The 18,770-nt window shown below is 45.2% G+C and overlaps 1 protein-coding gene across 6 annotated transcripts in view; it reads right to left on the bottom strand.

Annotated features, from left to right (window-relative positions):
* Positions 1-18,770, bottom strand: part of Vps8 (vacuolar protein sorting 8) — a 972,138-nt gene that overhangs the window by 172,567 nt on the left and 780,801 nt on the right. For all 6 annotated transcript variants that reach the window (XR_008608392.2, XM_055061192.2, XM_055061196.2 and 3 more), the window contains one exon: positions 18,265-18,409. Coding sequence is in view for 5 of the 6 variants with exons in the window: in XM_055061192.2 (XP_054917167.2) it covers positions 18,265-18,409 (145 nt within the window). In the remaining variant the exon portion in view is untranslated. The remainder of the gene's footprint in view (positions 1-18,264; positions 18,410-18,770) is intronic.

Here is an 18,770-nt window from a genome sequence, read left to right as displayed (position 1 = left end):
ATGCCGTTGCTGCTTGCGCTCGCCTGCATGAGCCTGTTCTTGTGCCCGAGCTGCAGCATTGGGATGGCGTAGACGAGCTTGTTCCTGGTTCTGCTCGCAGCGTTGGTGATCAAAAGCTGCCTGCTCCTCAGGAGTACGTATGACGCGTGGTCTACCCATTTATGTAGCCGGAGAGAAACTGCTGCGTGCCCGCTCGGCTGTGACAGAGAGAAACGACGTCACTGCTGGCGCAGCCAATTGCATGCCTTTCGTTTTTTTTTTCCGTGCATTTGCACGGGGTTGCACCGGAGGAGTTTTCGGCGTACAGGCAATGGATGGATGAACAGACAAATCGGCTAGCCATATACAGCTTTGCTGTAAAACATTGTGATCGAGCTTGTGCCTTATCTGCTGCGCCTCGGCCGAAGTAACACGTCGCGTTTGGTGTTAGTTGGAAACAAGCTGTAATAGCTGTTGCCTTAGCATAGATAAAGTGCACGGATGGTTCTTTTTTTTTTTTTCCCACAAAACCTATCACCCCAAAAGCGAATTGACAACAAATGTTTAAAGGTGCATTTTGTTTCGTCCCAGTCACCATGTCTTTCTCTAAATTTACGCCGGTGGTGTGATCGATCCCATCTTCCTCAATCACACACTGACTGGACAGCATTAGGTGGACGAAATCCTTGAAGAAGTGGTGGATGGGTTTCTCAGTGAAGTCCCGCTATCATGTCTTCCGTTTCTGTGGTATCAGCAAAGTGGGGCACCAGCACACAGAAGCAGCCGAACACGAAAGTGGCTGGATGCGACTTTTCATGCACAACAGATTGGAAGGCATGGGCCTGTAAATTGGCCGGACAGGCCACCTAAGCTCTCTCCACCTAGATTACTTTGAGGTTATGTGAAATATCGTGCTTACATGATCGAGACGGACGTCCGGTTAGTTCAAGGCATGAATAACGGATGTCTGCCGTCGAATTCCAGCGTCGGACATCGAGAAAGCCACTGAAGGTGTGACAAAGTGGACTCAGTACAACGTAGCTGCAAAAGGAGACCTATTCAAACATGTCCTCTAGGCAGCAACTGGTGTTCAATGGTGCTTACGAATTCATAGATAAAAAGTGCACACTGATATCTGGTGTATTTTTGTTTATTTGTTTTTGTGCAGGCATCCCTATTGCCAATTCGGCTCATTTAGAAGTGCTATATTTACTTTCTTGAACGCATCGATTTTGCCTTTTCCCTAGACATGGGTCGCTTCCCCAGTCAGTTTATTTCGTTTTTATTTTTTCCCACGACCCTGTTTTTTCAGCATGTAAACACTCTCATAAAAACTAAAACCGTCACTTTAATTTGGCTTTGGTCCGAAGCAAATTTCTGGCGCGAAATATAGCTGCACGCGCACTCGGTCGATGCGGTGCGAGCAAAGCCGGGATTGCTTTTCGTGTTTCATGGTTGGTCAGCATGGCGCTTTGGCCGCGTTATCAATGGGCTTTTGTTATCGATGGGATCAGTAGGCCTTGAGAGACGGATAGTAAGTGTGACTTAGATAGGAAGGAATAGCTGCAAAGCTGCGAAACCTGCTGTTGGTGCTCCTTCTGTACCATAATCAAAGGGGATGCGCTGTCTCTTCGGGTTTGCAACAGGCAATGCAGTTCCTTTCAATAAGCCTATTTGAGGACGGTGCTTTATGATGCAGGTGGGAGTGCAGTCACATTGTATTTCTTATATTTCGTGAAGTTCGTTTGCAAGTTGGAAAACATTGCATGCAAATAGTATGTCGCTGAAAACACAGCAGTTAAATGTCATTTGGGGGTGCCTGGAGGTGCCTACAAATGCCTCATTGACACTTTGATAATTAGGACAGTACTTCTTGAATTAAATAATTTATTGCAATTGAAGAATTAAATTTCGGGAACGAATGGATTACTGGCGGCTACTCCACTCTACTGGAAACAATATGCACTAGGTTTTCTACGAGTAACGCAACTGCTCTTAATTTAAGTCTTGGTGCATGATAGTTGGGACACCCTGTATAATTCAGTCAGTAACCGAAATGAGGCCATGCTGGATTCACACGAAATCAGAATCAACAGCAGTCATGCGAAGGAGCGCTTATACTCGAACTCACAGAAAAAGAAAACAAAGGACAGATAGAGGCTGCAGTTTCGCCGGAAAGGCGAAGCAGTATTAGTGATAGCAAAGTATATGACAATTACACGAAGGAAGATTTTACCACTGAGAGACGCCAGATTCTTGTTGGTGGGAGAGGACTCAGGCTGTGAAATTGATCAGTCTCCTACTATGAGGTCTTGTAAATTCTCATATAAGGCACACTTCAGTGAGCAATGCTTCAAGGTGGCACGAAGTTTCTTAAAGTGCAAGAAATATACATACATACATACATACATACATACATACATACATACATACATACATACATACATACATACATACATACATACATATATACATACATATATGACGTTAGGAAAGCTGGTTGAGCCCCCCCTGGGAAAAATGAAAACTTTCTGCCTATGGTGTGGACCTTTCCTCGGTGCGACCATGGTTGCATGTACTACCTCGTTCGTGAAGCACGCGTTGATGTTAGACCGTGTGAAATGTTTCGCTGGAATATGTGGTGATTTAAGGTTGAAGTTGAAGTTTATTTTTCACCACAAACAGTACAGTGTGTTTTACACAAAACAGTTGTGGCGTGTAAAGTGGTAAAAAAGCTGCGCTCATGCAGCTTGACTAGCCCCACCTCCCATTGGGGTGGGGGGATGTGGTGATGCGCGACTCTCATGCATCCCCTATGTTGTTTTCCCGCTTAGCTCCCATCTCCTGTAATCTGGCTTCGCCGTATGGCCTGGTGCTCGCGGCAGTCGGTGTGGTTGAAGCACATTGCGAGAGATGGCGCGAGTGTAGCTCTGCTAGCGCCACCTAACGACAAGGTTACATGGGGGCAAAAAGAAGAAGGCTCTTCCTCTTTGGCTCAGGATCGGCAAGCGGTGTGGACGTCTTGCGCATACGCCGATCCATGCTTCTGCGTGGATCGGCGACCCTCTTGCATGGCCCATACCAGATAGGACGAACACGATCGTTCGAACGTGCCAATGCTTGCGTGACCATACGTGCGAATGACCAGGTGTTGGTGTCCAGCATGGAGCGAACATATTCGCTCGCTATGTGGTCGCGGTGAGCCGGACTTCAGTGATTTGTCGTGCGCTCATCGGCATGTTTTGTGGATAGCTACTTGGCTAGCAGGCATTAGTCTATGAAAGATGCAATAAATGCTCTTGTGATTGTTTGCACCACTGTGTTGTCGTTCCTTTGTCCCAAGAGCACGGGTGAGAACCCACAGCTGAAACAAATCTCTGCATTGTATTTTGTGCCACCCAGCAGTTTAACTCAACCTGGTCGACTCACTTACTCGCGTGCACGAGAAGCAACAAACAAGTGAGGACATAGCCCAAGAGTCCTGCCAAACCCTTTGCTATGCCAGCATAACACTACAGTCAACGACTGAATTTTCGGACGCCCAAATTTTCAGACATGCCTGATATTTTGGACAACTTCACGGCACCGCCACGAGCTCCATAAAATAAATGTATAAGGACATCTGAAGTTTCGGACACTCGAACCCCCCGCTGTCCAATTTTCCGGACTTTTTGACGCGACGGAAGGTCCTTTGGCTCCTCGCGCAGCACCCTTGCGAAGGAAATCGACTTGCAGCCGAAGCATATCACCGCTTTGAACCACAACTAGCCGAATCAAGCCGTCACACGCCGATTTAGTCTGGCCACGCTGGCTGTGTTCAACGCCGCACTTCCGCCTCCGGCGGAGTTTCCAGAGCGGCGCCATTTCGTTTGTTTGTGCAGGCGTGCGCAGGCCACGTTTTGGCGAGCATGGTGTGTGGTTGTGCTGTTGTGTCAAGTGTGCTCTGCGACGCTAGGCCTAGGTGCTTCGACGCTCATCAGCGAACTCCACTGTTCGCAACTTGAGGATTTCGCTCACCTTCGATGGCCCCCACTCCGTCTTCGTCGTCCTCGCCGATGGCATCGAAGCACGGAAAGCAGTACCATCGGTTTGTTGTTGACAGTCTGTTGACGCTGACAACGAGCTCGACTTCTGCGCACAGCTGACTGACGAGGAAATAGTCCGTCAGGTTGTGGAGGATTCAGAAGACTCCGATGTTGAAAATGAGGAGCCAATGCCTGCACCGCCTACAAGCGCCGAGTTGACGCGAGCACTGTTGACTCTTTCATCGGTGTACAGTGTGTAGGAGTTGGAGGAGGACTTCGGGATGAAAAAAACTTTGGAGGTTTATTTTACATTATGTACAGTGAGAGTCAATTAACAGTCGTACGGTCATTACGGGCCGGCAGCAACTCGGACGCTGCGGCCCGTCGCAAGAAGTTCGAGAGAGATGAATCAAGGGATGCTCTGGAATCCTCTTCTTGCTGCTCCCGGTCTCTCTTTTAAGCCCTTCGATGTCTGGAAGACGCGTCATGTTCGGCCAATGGGAGAGACCGCTCAGATGATGCCATTTTCAGCGAATGGAAGGCGCCCGTGCGATGGTGTCACACCCGGCGGCTCCCTGCGGTCTTGCCATGCTGACTTGCAATGCGTCGTCACAACGAGAGAACGGGGACGACGCTTGGGCCCCAATTGTCCGAGGATCCTCTTCAAAGGTGGCCGGGGCGACGCTGCCAGGCCTTCCCGGTACATCACAGCCGTCTTGCTTCGGGACTCACGTTACCTGGAACAGTGCCAGGCTATCCCTTCGCTTTCTGGAAGAGTCAAGCATTGAATAGCCCAACCGGCGGCGTACGAAGTGGGGGCCTTCAACTTGTTTGCCCGTGCGCGCCTCTGGAATGTGGCATCCATGCTTCTGCGCTTCTCAATTAGCTGTGGTGCGATTCGATGTGGTCTGGGGAACTCGAAGGGGCTCAGAAAAAGGTCCCGTATCTAACAAGTGCTGACATGACCCTTGCTCAGATCGAGGCGAATATGATCACATGCCACAGGAACGCCATCCAAACAACAATCAACAAGTTCTTCAAGCCACTGCAGCAATAACACTGGCTGCCCGATGATGCACATGTACATAATAAACTGGCAGTCGGCTGCATACAGAGATTTTGAATGCCTCTTTTTATAGCCACTTCACTGATGCTTTGGCAGGGTTTCGGAAGCCTGGTACTTCGCCCTTTACCTCTAGATCTGAGAAAAAAAAAAAAAAAAAGGTGCGTTTTTTTGCATGCATTCATTTTTTCGGACTGCCTGAATTTTCGGACGTTTTTACGTTCCCTAGAGGGTCCGAAAAATCGGTTGTTGACTGTAGTTTAAAAGGACACTAAAGGCAAATATGAAGTCGACATGGACTGTTTAAATACCATTCCAGAAACCTTGCAACGCTTGTTTCGTGCCAAGAAAATATTTAGTTTACGAGAAAATTGCATCTGAAGGGTCCGAATACCTTTATCGCATTTCAAATCTCCCGCCACCGAACTGGGGGAGTGGTGACGTCGCATACGCCATCGTCACCCTTTGCTGTCGTCAGTGAGCAAAACGGCGCCTGACAGACGGCGGTACCGAGTCAAGATTGAATGGCGTATTTGACGAGACGTTCATTTAAGGGATTGCCAGCTGTTAGTGTGTAGCCACGAGAGAAAAAATCTGAGGGCTTTTGCTCTTTGAATATATGACTCTGCCTAGGCCCTTCGGAGGAGGTTTCTTAGCTCGGGTTGTATGCGTTTGTCCCTTAGACATGCCAGCATTGCGCAGTGCAGTCGAGTTTGTTTACACACCGCTGCTGGCTGCCCGCGCGTTGAGGCAGTGGGAACGCATGCTCCATTTGGTGATCGCTGTGTCTGAAGGGGCAAGTTTCTGACTGGTGTTGCATAAGTCGCGGGTTGCTTTTTTCGTCGCGACGATAGATTGGATTCTTTACAAGCACTGCTCCAGGAGGGCACATGTAACCGGCAAATGGAGGCCTCAGGAGAGCACCTGAGGTTAGCAGGCGGTGCAGGATCTCCAGGGCACCAAAGGGGTAGCAGGGCGATCAAAGCTGGAAGCAGGGCGGCCCGTGGGTTGCGGCTGCGGAGACCGAAGTGTCTTAGGAGGTGTTTGCATAAAAAATTGACTGTCCGCGATAGTGGACAGCTGATCTTATACACCCCTGGCACGTGCAGGCCTTGGCGAGCCCCAACCCACGGACCAGTACAGGTTCTAGCTTTGGTGTCCCCATTGCCGCTGTGGTGTCCTGGAGGCGCCGCCGATAATGTGAAATAATGAGAGGTTGTTACAATTAATAAAAAACAGCATTGATTAAATATAATTACGTCTAGCCGCCAACAGCACGAGCGCCACAGGAGTGAGACAGTCTGTCCGACAAAGCAGTTGCCAAATTGGGCGTCAGTGCCCGCTGCTTCACGTATTTTATCACGCCTGTCCAAGCGTAAACAAACTTGATCCCACTCCGCAATGTCATCACGCCTAGGGACAAATGCCTACAACACACGCTAAGAAACCTCCTCCGTAGTGCCTAGGCAGAGTCGTATATTCAAGAAGCAAAAGCCCCCAGATTTTCTCTCTCGCGCCCGCTCTTACTCGCGCCTGTGCACAAACGGCTGGCGATCCAATGAACGTCTCGTGCGGATTCGCCGCTACAGCTGCTTTTTGCTCAAGTGGCATAGACTGTTCGGGCATCCCGCATCATCACGTGGAAGGTGAATTCTTTGCTACTGGCAGTTTGTGCGAGTTTCGCAAGCCAGCAAAACCAGCGCAGCACTACACGATAGCTACTGAAATGGGAAAGAGTGGGCAGCGTGGAGTCGAGCGAAAACGAAACCCTTCGACCGCCCGTGCCCCTGTCAGGGTTATGTCAATAATCACTTTTTTTCTAAAAGTGAAATAGAACTGGACAAGTAACATTTTATTTCGTCTTAAAATACAATACAAGGATTTTTTGTGCAACGAGCGGTTGAGTTCTAGTGACAGAATTTAACTGAGAAGTGCTATCGTCATCGTGCCAGTACTTGAATGTCCCGGGGGAGTCTCTAATAATGTCCTGCATTTACCTCGATTTCTCTATTATTAAGGCTCTGTTTGCGATAATATTGATGCTTTAGAGGTTCTTGAACACTAATCTATCACTTTAGCTTGGCTGATTATTTGCCATTAGTGTCCCTTGAAGCAAATGGACCAATTGGTGACCTATTCAGAAAATGGTGTCTGGATGCAATAACCATGTCTTCCACTTTGATAACGTACAAGAAGCACATTCCACAGGCATTAGAAGCAGACTCGAAAAGAAATCTGTGTTGACTACTGGCAATCCTATTGCTCTTGCAATAAACGGATCACCTGACCTTCGTGGTCGTCCAGCTGTCACTCTGCTTGCAACATTTTGTGATCTGGATTTATGCTCTAGAAAGACTGTGATGCTGGTTTTGCACATTGTTCAGCAGTGCAACGCTTTAATGCAGGCAATGCTTTTGCAAGAAGTCTTGTTGAAGTTTGATAGGTGATATTGTTCTGTTTGTCACTGATGCACATCTGAAAAACCGGTCCAGCGTGCCCTCTGCTGCTCACCTGCCTGTTACCATAATGCTCAAGAATTTTTGTCAACTCAGACAAAAATTTCAGGCACTTTGTAAGAGCACGGGCATGCAACTAACGGTTTTATTTATAGTCTGCCCTACTCGCTTGTTTTGTTTTTATGAAGCCCTGAACTATGTGCTCAAGTACTGGAGGTTCCTCATGAGTTTCCTCAGAAGTGATGAAGCCAAAAGCAAAAACAGAGGTGTGCGAATACCAAAAAGTGAATTTTGAATAGAATGTTGAATCAAATCAAGAAAAAAAAAGAAACGAATGTTGATTCAAATATCAGAAATTTTATCACAACGGTTAATACTTACAAATTTTGGCAAGTAAACATAATGCTGCACATGCTTGGGAGCATCCTAGTCACCATTATCATCACCACCATCATCATCATCAGCCTATTTTATGTCCACTGCAGGATGAAGGCGATCTCAATTACCCCTGTCCTACGCCAACCGATTCCAGCTAGCACCTGCGAATTTCTTAATTTCATCATCCCACCTAGTCTTCTGCCATCCTCGACTACGTTTCACTTCTCTTAATTGGCACCCCTTCTGTAACCCTAATGGTCTACCGGTTATCTAATATACGTATTACATGAACCTGCCCAACTCCATTTCTGTCCCTTAATGTCAATTAGAATATCGGCTATCCCTGTTTGCTCTCTGATCCCCACCACTCTCTTCCTGTCTCTTAATATTATGCCTAACATTCTTCATTCCATCGCTCTTTGGCCGGTCCTTAACTTGTTTTCGAGTTTCTTTGTCAGTCTCCAAGTTTCTGCCCCATATGTCAGCACCAGTAGAATGCATTGACTGTACACCGTTCTTTTTAATGATAATGGTACGCTTCCAGTCAGAATCTGACAATGTCTACAGAATGCACTCCAACCCATTTTTATTCATCTGTAAATTTTCTTCTCATAATCTAGGTCTCCTGTAAGTAATTGACCTACGTAAACGTACTCTCACAGACTCTAGAGGCTGACTGGCGATCCTGAACTCTTGTTCCCTCGCCTGGCTATTGATCATTATCTTTGTCTTCTGCATATTAATCTTCAACTTCACTCTTATACTCTCTCTGTTAAGGTCCTCAAACAAATGATTGAGCCTCCTAGTATCGCATAACAAGAATGTAGCCAGCTATCAAAACATAGATACATAGAAATCAAGATATATAGTATGGTTTCTTATTAAAGGGAACTCCAAATTAGTATGCCAGAGCTAGTTACAGCTCAGTTCTATCGTATAAAGGTCTGAAAAATATTTTTTTTTATAGACAGGATGTCTGTTGAATAGAATGAAGTGCTTTTTTTTCCCTCTGAAGCTAAAGAATTAGTGATGTTATGTAGTAATGAATACCATTGCAGTTCTCAGTTTAACAGTGTACCTTTGTTTTATGGCAATTTTTTCACTGCATAGAAAGTTTTGCTTTCCTGTATTTTTTGTGATATACAGAAGAGCTTTGCCATACTTACAGCATGTGGGTTATCATAAGGCTAATCTACGGGACAGACAAAATCACGAACCATGCATCACGTAGCTTGATCGCTACTCTGCGCGTAGCCATCTTCGGTGCTATGCAGGTCCGACACAGGTCAATGGTAAAGAGCAGGCGCTTTTTCGTTGTCAGGTTTGGTAAGATTTATCACCCGTCAGACTCTGAGATCGAGGTTGCAGCAAGTTCGTGCAATGCTCCCCTCCTCCATCTCCCCTCCTCAGCAAAGATTTGAATAGAAGTTTGTAAGAGACTAATAGAAATTCTATTGGTTGTATTGGTTTATCTATAAGACCAATAGGTGCTGTGTGTTAAAGGGACTGACAACTGGCCAGGATGTGTTGTGAGACGTTGATGGAAATGAAATGACCATGATTTATAGTGATCGAATTCAGCACGCTGTTCGGGATTGAAGAAGGAAATATAATTTTAAATTGGCAAAGAAAGTCAGAAAAACCAGAAAGTGGCGAGGACTGGCGGTGAAATCTTGGTACTTCGAAATGTAGTCAAGAGATTACTGTACGTAAGTCAACTGTCATTAAGTGCAGTATAATTATTGCTTAAAATTGCAGTTAGTATATACACTTGCACTTTACTCTATGTGTATTACTAAGTAAAGAAAGTCCATGCTAATTAGCGGCACTCTTGCTGTTGCATGTGCACGAGTATAGCACAAGTTTGCAAGTACCCAGAGTTTTATGATCTCCCTGCGATACAAGATGCCATCAACGAGTTGTGCTGTAAATGAGAACGTTTTTGCTTTTGTGTTGGCGCCTCTGTCACACTGCACCGACGCCGAGCTCTCCATCGACTGTCGACAGATTGTCGGCGTCGGTACAGTGTGACAGAGGCGCCAACACAAAGAAAAAAACGCTGTCGCTGACAGTCAGCAGACCGAAATTGGTGTTGGGTCGGCCTAGTGTGAGTGAGCATTTATCAATCGGCATTCTCCAGGCGTGCTGCTTATGGCGGGGACAATGGTCTGTCTTGCAAATTGGATTCGTCACTTCCGCTGCCGCTTTCGTCCATCGAAGCATGACATTCAGGTGCTACTTCATATGACATTCAGGTACTACTTCATATTCCCATCCACGGCGCAACAGAAAGCCGCCGTCAGCTGCTGGCCCAACACACACGACGCCTTTGCTAGGTATGGGTGCTCCTCGACAAATGAAACGAGTATTTCGCGCTGCCTCGCTGAAACATGAGGACCCAGCCACCTGTCCTTGTGCGACGACATCGTTTCGGTTTCATCGCGCGAACAAGTCCAAAACATAAACAAAACGAGGCAAGTCGTTTGCATAACGTATGGCACACCACCTAGCGACTAAATAAGAAAAAAACACAAATAAAATTACAACTCCCAGTAGCCGTCTGCGCCACAAGCTTACATTTATTACTGAAAATTATATTTGCAAGTGTTCTATACAAACCAATGTTTTTTTTTTTTTTTATCAAACCAGCAACATCCTTCAATTGCTATACCGCCCCCAAAGTACAAACAAAAATGATGACGTGATCTTCCGGCAGACCATCGCTCGTTGATTGGTTCCCCTCACGCCGCCCCGTTCCACTCTTTCTCCGAGTGACATAACCCAGACGTAACAGCCAGACCGAACCGGTTCCAAAGCGAACCGCTACAGAATACGGCCCCAGCACAACACGGTTTTCGGAAATCTTATTCCTGTGAAACCCAATTAATATCGTTTACACATGCACTACACCATATTCTTGACAAATCATCACTAGCTGATTGTATATTCTTAGATTTTTCAAAAGCATTCGACAAGGTGTGTCACAAACTATTACTTCATAAACTAAAACGACTTAACATAGACGGTAACCTTTTGAAATGGATTGAGTGTTTTCTTCTCAACCGCTTGCAATTTGTTTGTGCTAAGGGCATTAACTCCGGTTTTACAGAGGTCCATTCAGGCGTTCCACAGGGTTCCGTCCTTGGACCCCTACTGTTCCTAATTTACATTAATGATCTTCCCTCGCTTATCAACTCCCATATCCATCTGTTCGCTGATGATTGCATCATTTTCAGAGAAGTTGCCAATGCTAACGATATTGAATTACTTCAGTTGGACCTAACCACTATAGGGAACTGGTGCAATGAATGGTTAATGGAGCTCAATATTAACAAATGCAAAGTCATGCGTGTTTCTAGGAAAACATCTACAATACCGTCGTACTACATTAACAACATGTCGTTGGAATCAGTTTCTTCACATAAATATCTTGGTGTTTGCATCACTTCTAACCTCAGCTGGTCTCTCCATACTGAGAACATAATTAAAATGTTAATCACATGCTTGGCTACATAAGTCGCAACTTTTTCAACGGAGCATCTAATTTGAAACTTTTGTTATACAAAACTTTCATACGACTGAAACTCGAATATGCGACTCCGGTATGGGACCCTGCTCATGAAAAGCTAATCACTGATCTCGAGATGGTTCAAGATAACTCTGTACGTTTTATTCTTGCTAACTTCAACCGCACAGCAAGTATAACTAACATGAAAGCTAATCTTTGCCTCTCAGCGCTGGCATCTTACACAAAAGTGTCTCGTATTGCCCTCTTCTACAAGTTGTACCATTATCATACTCTACAAGATCACCTCATCCCCCATCCAATTTATGTATCCCGTCGCATGGATCGTCAGTACAAAGTTGGCATTTTGTCATGCAACACTAAAAGTTTTTCACAATCATTCCTGCCGCAAACCTCACGTGACTGGGACCATCTTCCCGCCGAAGTTGTAGGCCTTACTAATTATGAACAGCTCCGTGAAGCCTTAGCTAATATTGGATATACAGGTGCAATTTAAACATTCATGCAACCAACTGTATTTGTCTTCATTCTTTTGTATTTACCACTTACCCCTCTGTAATGCCCTTGGCCCTGAGGGGTATAATAAATAAATAAAAATAGAATAGACCAAGGTAGTGTAGCATGTGCACATGTTACGTCACATTGCTGAGAACAACAACATCTATACAATTAAACCTCAATATAACAAAATTTTCAATAGAACGAATTATTTTATCCTTAATAACCTTTGTCCACTGAACATCATGTATTTGGAACCTCAAAATAACAAAGTGTGTTTGTATGCGATTTCAACATAACGAAATTTAACTGCCGCCACAAAGGAATGTCCAGACAATAAATTGAAACTTCTGTAGACACAGATGGTCAAATGAATAAATTGCAAGCGTCTGCTTGCAAATGCACCTCTCAAATCACATGCCGCGCGACAAAGCGACTGCTGAAGTGAAGCCACATCATGTTCCGCATAAAGTCCAAGTGCAATAAGATCCTATTGCGCCCTGCGCATTGTGTGCTTTAGGCGCAAGTGAAAGTGTGCGAGGGTGACAGAAGAAAGCATAGCCTTCCCGCACGAGCAAAGGGAAATAGGTGGAGGGGCGCGCAAGCTTGTGGCAACATTATCAAGCGCACGCAAGAGAGGGCAGGTAAGTTTGCACACGTCTCGATTTCTGGTGTGCATTTCGGCCTTGACTGTGCATGACCATAAGCCTGCCTGAGCGCACACACAGCCACACACCCAGCTTTAGAGGTAATCTGCTGTGTGTGCAAAGAGTGGGCATGCCGAGACAGTGTGGCATCATGTAAGCTGTTTTCCAGCGCATTTAGTATTAGAGATTGCATAATCTCAAGTTTGAGTGACCTGTTGGAGCGAGAGACGGAGGAAGCATTCGCTCCCCACTGCCGGTGCTTTCCATGATAGCGTCGTCCCAGTGCGAGCCACGTTATCAGCCACGGGGTCGGATTGCACGTGAAAGCATGGCTGGCTTTGCTTAATTTGTACCGCCGATGTGAAGATATCGTCGACGTGGCATGAAACTGTATCATTCGTCGCCGGCTCCCAAATTCATCAAAACTAACTGTTTTCTCATTCAAGTTTGCTTTTTTCTATTGCCCAATAATTCGGAAAATTCTGCGGCCCCTTTCCTTGTAAGAAAAATCGATGAGCGACTGTACTTATTTGCATAAAGGGTCAAATTTCAATACAACGAAATTTTGATATATAGAAGCAAATTGCTGATCTCACCAACTTCATTATATCGAGGTTTAACTGTAGTTTGAAGCACTGGTGCTGATAACGTAACCAGACGTGGCCAATGCGCTCCGATGCACCCAGCGCTGAGATGGCTTTTGCTCCATCCATGCATTGGTCGCGCTGACTGTGCTGACCCATAATGCATTGCATAAAAGCAAAAAAATGGCGCCTGCCCCACTTCGCTGACACTTGCAGACGGCCATTTTAAGTGGCACATGGGTTGGGGATTGTTCTGCGCATGCTCCAAGGAGAGCAGCTGATGCCGTGTGCACTGGAGTATAGAGGGGACAGCACTTTGCCTGGCGCAACATAAGTGGCGTAGCTTGACTGGATGCAAGCAACGCTCGCCCAGGCACTGATAACGTCAGACTCTTAATGCGCCTTTAGACTTATTAGTCTTATACAAACAATGTTGCGTGTCTACTAGTTTCCTTATTAGACTAATAGGTCCTATTAAATTGTTGCTGGTCTGTTAGAGGACATGTATTACTGGATTCTTCCATTCTTTTTTGCTGCCTGCTTCATGCGACAGTGAAAATTGATGAAATATTAGACTTGGGGACGATGCCAGGCAGGTGGTTATAACCCTGTGCTTCGCAGCTTTCAGAATCTATCAGGCCAGATCAATGAGTGGTGTTTCCCCCAGTGCTGATTCTACAATTTGGAGGTAATTATTCTACTTATTTATGGTTCTAGAGCAGTATAGAGTTGTTTATTTTCTTTTTTATACTGATGGTGGATTTACTTAAGTACAGTGTCAATGGCCCAATTTTCGCATGCTATGTATGTACATATGCACTAAGTACTGGTGAGTTTGCTGCCATGGCAAGCCTGTTTCCAACAATGCTGTGCAAGATTTGTGTATAGAGTTGCTCTTTATCTGCACACAGTTTCGATATAATACATGAAACATTGTGTACATAGAACGCTGCAATAGGCTGCACATCTAGTTCACCGCTTTGCTCTCTGCCTCCACTCACATTCTCTTGGGAAGGGGGCCTTTTCTTTAGATATATGAAGCCTTGTGAAACTTTCTCCAAAAAGAGGCTACGTGCAACAACAAATGATGAAGTGTTTTGTGTGCAGGTGGAAATACGGATGCTACAAAGGGCAAGCAAGTGACGCATCTTTGCAACACCTCCAGATTTGTTGCTGTTCTATTAGCAGATACACAACATCATGAAAAGTAGAGAGCGCTTAAAAAAGAACTCAATGGCTTTGTTGAAACAAACCAGTGTGCAAGCGAGGGTGTTTATCCAAAACAAATGGCAATCCACAAGGCAACGTAATTTAGTACCATATTATTTGCGATAAATTTTATGCAAGAGTTGATTTGCTTTGCATGCAGGGAAGCACTATAGATACAAGCAGAATCTCTCAATGCTTTTATGGTCATGAAACTTCTCCGTAATGCTATGGGAGAACTTCATATGTAGACCACGCCTTCCGCGAGGTGGTGCTAGGGGTCCTATGGGGGCAACGACAAAGGCACGCGAGCATGTGGCTTATGTGCAGCCACGAGATTACAGGCAGAATGCGATGGCGGTGGTGTGGCAGCTGCTGTTTTCTTTCACGATTTTGCTTTCGATCACTAGCAAGTGCAGTGCATGTGATGCGCTAACCTGAGATGCCGAAGACTTGCTGCATGACGGGTTGCCGCTCTGGGTTACAGAGGTACGCACGAAAAAGCCTCGCTGTTCTGTCTGCCTAGCGACGCCAAGCAGCATGAAATATGGAAGCGGGCGTTACCACGACAGGAAACCAATTGTTTTAGCTTCAACTCCAAGCATGTCTGTGTCTGCAAGAAGCATTTTGAACCCACGGATATTATTCGGACTGACGAGTTTGCGGTTAATTGAATATACTGTCACATATTAAACACACTATGTTTCTCAGAGTACTTTTATATTTTATCATACTATCATTACATATTACAGGATCCTGTCCATTTGTGAGTTTCTGCTGCTTTTTAGAAAGGTCTGCTCTTCTGTGTCCCATTTGCTTTTATTTTGTATGCGTTGCTCCATGCTTCCGATCACTGCACACATTTTTTTCAATGTGTGGCCACTCACAGCTTATCTTATTTTTGTAGTAAGAGAACAGCCAGCATGTCAGCACTGAATAAAAAATTTTCATGTCTTCTCGTACTCACCAGCGCCTTCGTCGTCACTGCATGCCAAAGCAGAAATAAATAGCCCACATAGCAAGAGTCCTCAGCAGTGCTTTGCCACCTCCACAAGTGTCAGCAAAAAGGGATTGTCAAACTGCCAGTGTTTTCATCATGTGATTGCTTCTGTAGCGCGCTCCAGTTCTTCAAATGCCGCCAAAACGTATGATTTTCAGCGTCAGTCAGCTTTCAGTATTTGTTGCAAGGTAAGCACCAGTCGTAAGCTTATGTAAATAATCTTATGCGCTTTGACAAAAGCAAGGACTCTGCCGACACGGCCACAATCGCAACACGAATGCTATTGACCGTCACGCTAGACCTTCCAGTGTGATATTGCAGACAAGTTGCGGTGAAAATAATGGAAAGGTAATGCGCAGGCTGGGCATATGTACGAAAAAATCCTGTTTATAACAAGCAGCGAGAAAAAGTAAGCGTGCTATTATATGAAAAAAAAAAAAAATGGCAGATGGAGCTGAACATTAAAAAAAACTGCCTTTTTATCTATAACCTGCAAAAAACATAGGTCGGACTTCGAATACACTATCAATAATATACCACTCACCCGAGTTCATGAGCTTAAATATCTTGGCTTGATCATTTCACATGACCTAAGATGGGAATCTCATATTAACAGTATCATACCATCTGCTTTAAAACGGCTGTTCTTCCTCAGAAGAAGACTTCCAGCTGCGCCACCGGAAATTAAACTGCTATCATACAACGCATTTATTCGCCCTGTTCTCGAATATGGTAACACAATTTGGTTTCCTTATACACAACAGCTTATTAACAAACTAGAAGGAGTGCAGCGAAAGGCAATTAGATTCATCTTTAACAAAGACAAGAATAGCGATTCACCTACCCAACTGCTAAAACAAGCCGGTATTCCTACTCTGCGAAACCACGCCAAGCTAGCAAGACTCAAATTATTGTTCCAATTAATACACAATGCATTAAGAATAAATACTTCGTTGTATATATCCCTAGCTGACACCAGGCCTTCCCGCCATAAGCATTCATTAACACTTAAAGAATATGCATTTCGCACTGACTGTTTTAGATATTCGTTCTTTCCTCTTGCAATAAGAGAATGGAATAGCCTGGACCCCTTCATAACGACTAACACATCGTTGCCGAAATTTATAACCCTTGTAGAAGAGCTGTTGTGCAATAATTAGATTATGTTAGCCGGAAATAACACCACTCATGTCATTGTATAAAATGAAATCTGTATGAGCATTGTATTTGCCTATGTAATGTCACCCCCTTGTGCCAAATGAAATGTACCCTTGTTTTATTTCCTACCATATGTGTATATCTGCTTCGTGTCGATTGCAAATATTGTTGAGATCATGTAAACCTGTTTTTATCGCTATTTGTGAGTGTATAATATATGCCCAACCTGTAAAAATCCCGCTGCGATTGACAGTATCTGAAATAAATAAATAAATAAATAAATATCAGAAAACAGCCGCTAGCAAGGTTTACTAGTGGCCGGTGTCAGTCACGCGGGGTTATTAGTGTCTGGATGTTGCCGCCAAGCTTTCAGGTAACAACAAATGGACAGTCAGCGGTGCGCGGTCACTGAACACTGCAAAACGCTAGACCACAAGATTGACTTCAACAAGACTTCTGTGCTGGAAACCAAGCCAAATCCACACAGGAGGCTGCTTTTTGAGTCGTGGCACATTCAGCAAACACACGGGAATGTTAATCGCTCCTGGGGGAACCTTCCCTCGTCTTACTCCCATGGCGTGCGTTCATTGACCCACCGGTTGTCCACACGTGGGTTTAAAAAGCCACGGTGCACCTTGCCCGCAGTCACACCCTGAAGAAGGAACCGAGCTGGTTTTGAAACGTCGGTGTTTATCAAAAAAACTTGGTTTAAATATTTACTTTCATTTTATCTTAAATAATGGGTTAAGTAGCGTCCATACTAAGCACAAATATCAGCCCCCCGAAAGCACAAATACTAAAGAATGTCAGCCTGTTTGACGAAAAACAGCCGCTGCGAACAGCTTGTGCGGCTGTTTTGTGCCTCCTCCTTGACAGCTGCGCCGTTAGCGTCACGCGCTGTCCCTATATGAAACTTTGCCCAAAGTCTCAAGACCAGAAAAAGCATTCAAAGACTCTCATACAAGTCAACAAAGCCTGCAGTGAAAGGTTTCCAACCTTGTTGCCACCAAAACACAGGCAACTTACTATACATAAATGTGAACTGTTATAAGTTCTTGCAGGTGGCCGAGGACTAATTTATTTGTGTGAGAAATCCATAAACCTGCATAAATGAATATATGGCCATGTGATGGAGAAACAGAGCCAGAGCTTCTCTGGTGGAAATGACAGTGGGAAAACTACACTACTATGTTGGGACGAGCATCCAGCCCCTATGAGAACTATGAGAAGTGTAATAAATAAATAAAATACACTGTACCGTTTGACGTCCGGATGCGGCACAACCCGCTATGATGCACGTGATTAATTGTGATCGCCTGAGGTTCTTTGTGTGTAACACAGCACACAAGTTTTTTGTGCAAGAGTGCCCTGTAAGCACAGAGCAGCTGGTGTCTCTCTGCTAATAATGGTTAGAAGAGAGAGCATTACATGCAGCAGGCATCAGGGTACGGGCAGAGCAGATGACAAAGTGCGTTCGTCCAAGTAGATCAGGCAGGATGATCAAGGAGCCAGCATTGAAAAGCGGAAAGCACCGAGTTTGGCCTTGCGGCGTGTCCACGATTACAGGTCATGGCAGCAGCTCTCTCCCTCCTGCATGTGTTTTGTCTGGCATAGCACCACCTGACAAATGCGCTACGAACCACCCATCAGCATTTCACAATCTGTCACTTTCAGGTGAGCGGAGTTGGCACTGTGTTACACACTCTGCTAGCAAGTGAATGTAGAGCGCATGAAATGCACTCACCTCCAGAGTCTCCTCAATGCGATAGCCTTCAGCAGAGACCAGAAAGGGGCCCACAGCATCAGGGTCAAACTGGCACATGAGCTCAATGTACCGCTCCTGCACTGCAGCAGCAACGCTATCCTTGGCACCCTGAGTTGGCGCTTCCCTGCAGAGCAGATCCAGAGCCATCTTTTTTCAATTAGTTAGGAAATGTGTCCATTATCCAGTTGTCCCTTTTAGGTTGCAGGTTGGTTTTTAGTTTGCTGTGATATCACTTGAATATGTTGATTTAGCAACACTCACCTGCACAATCACTTTTGCACAACTTTTATTGAAATAATTGATTTTCAATTCTGCAGGGTCATGCTCTGATGTTCTCGTTTCATTTGTGAAGCCCATGCTGATGTAGAACACCATGAAAAGTCATGGCCTCACACACTGACACTGCTGGCATCAACTGTAGATATTCAGTCACACTGTGAAACATGCCCCCTACTGTGTGAGTGCCTCAGAAAGAATGTTCCGAG

This window comes from Dermacentor andersoni, chromosome 1 (genome assembly GCF_023375885.2).
Source record: "Dermacentor andersoni chromosome 1, qqDerAnde1_hic_scaffold, whole genome shotgun sequence".
Lineage (NCBI taxonomy): Eukaryota > Metazoa > Arthropoda > Arachnida > Ixodida > Ixodidae > Dermacentor > Dermacentor andersoni.
The sequence above is the reverse complement of the archived record's forward strand: the minus strand, read 5'-3'. Positions and strand labels throughout refer to the sequence as shown.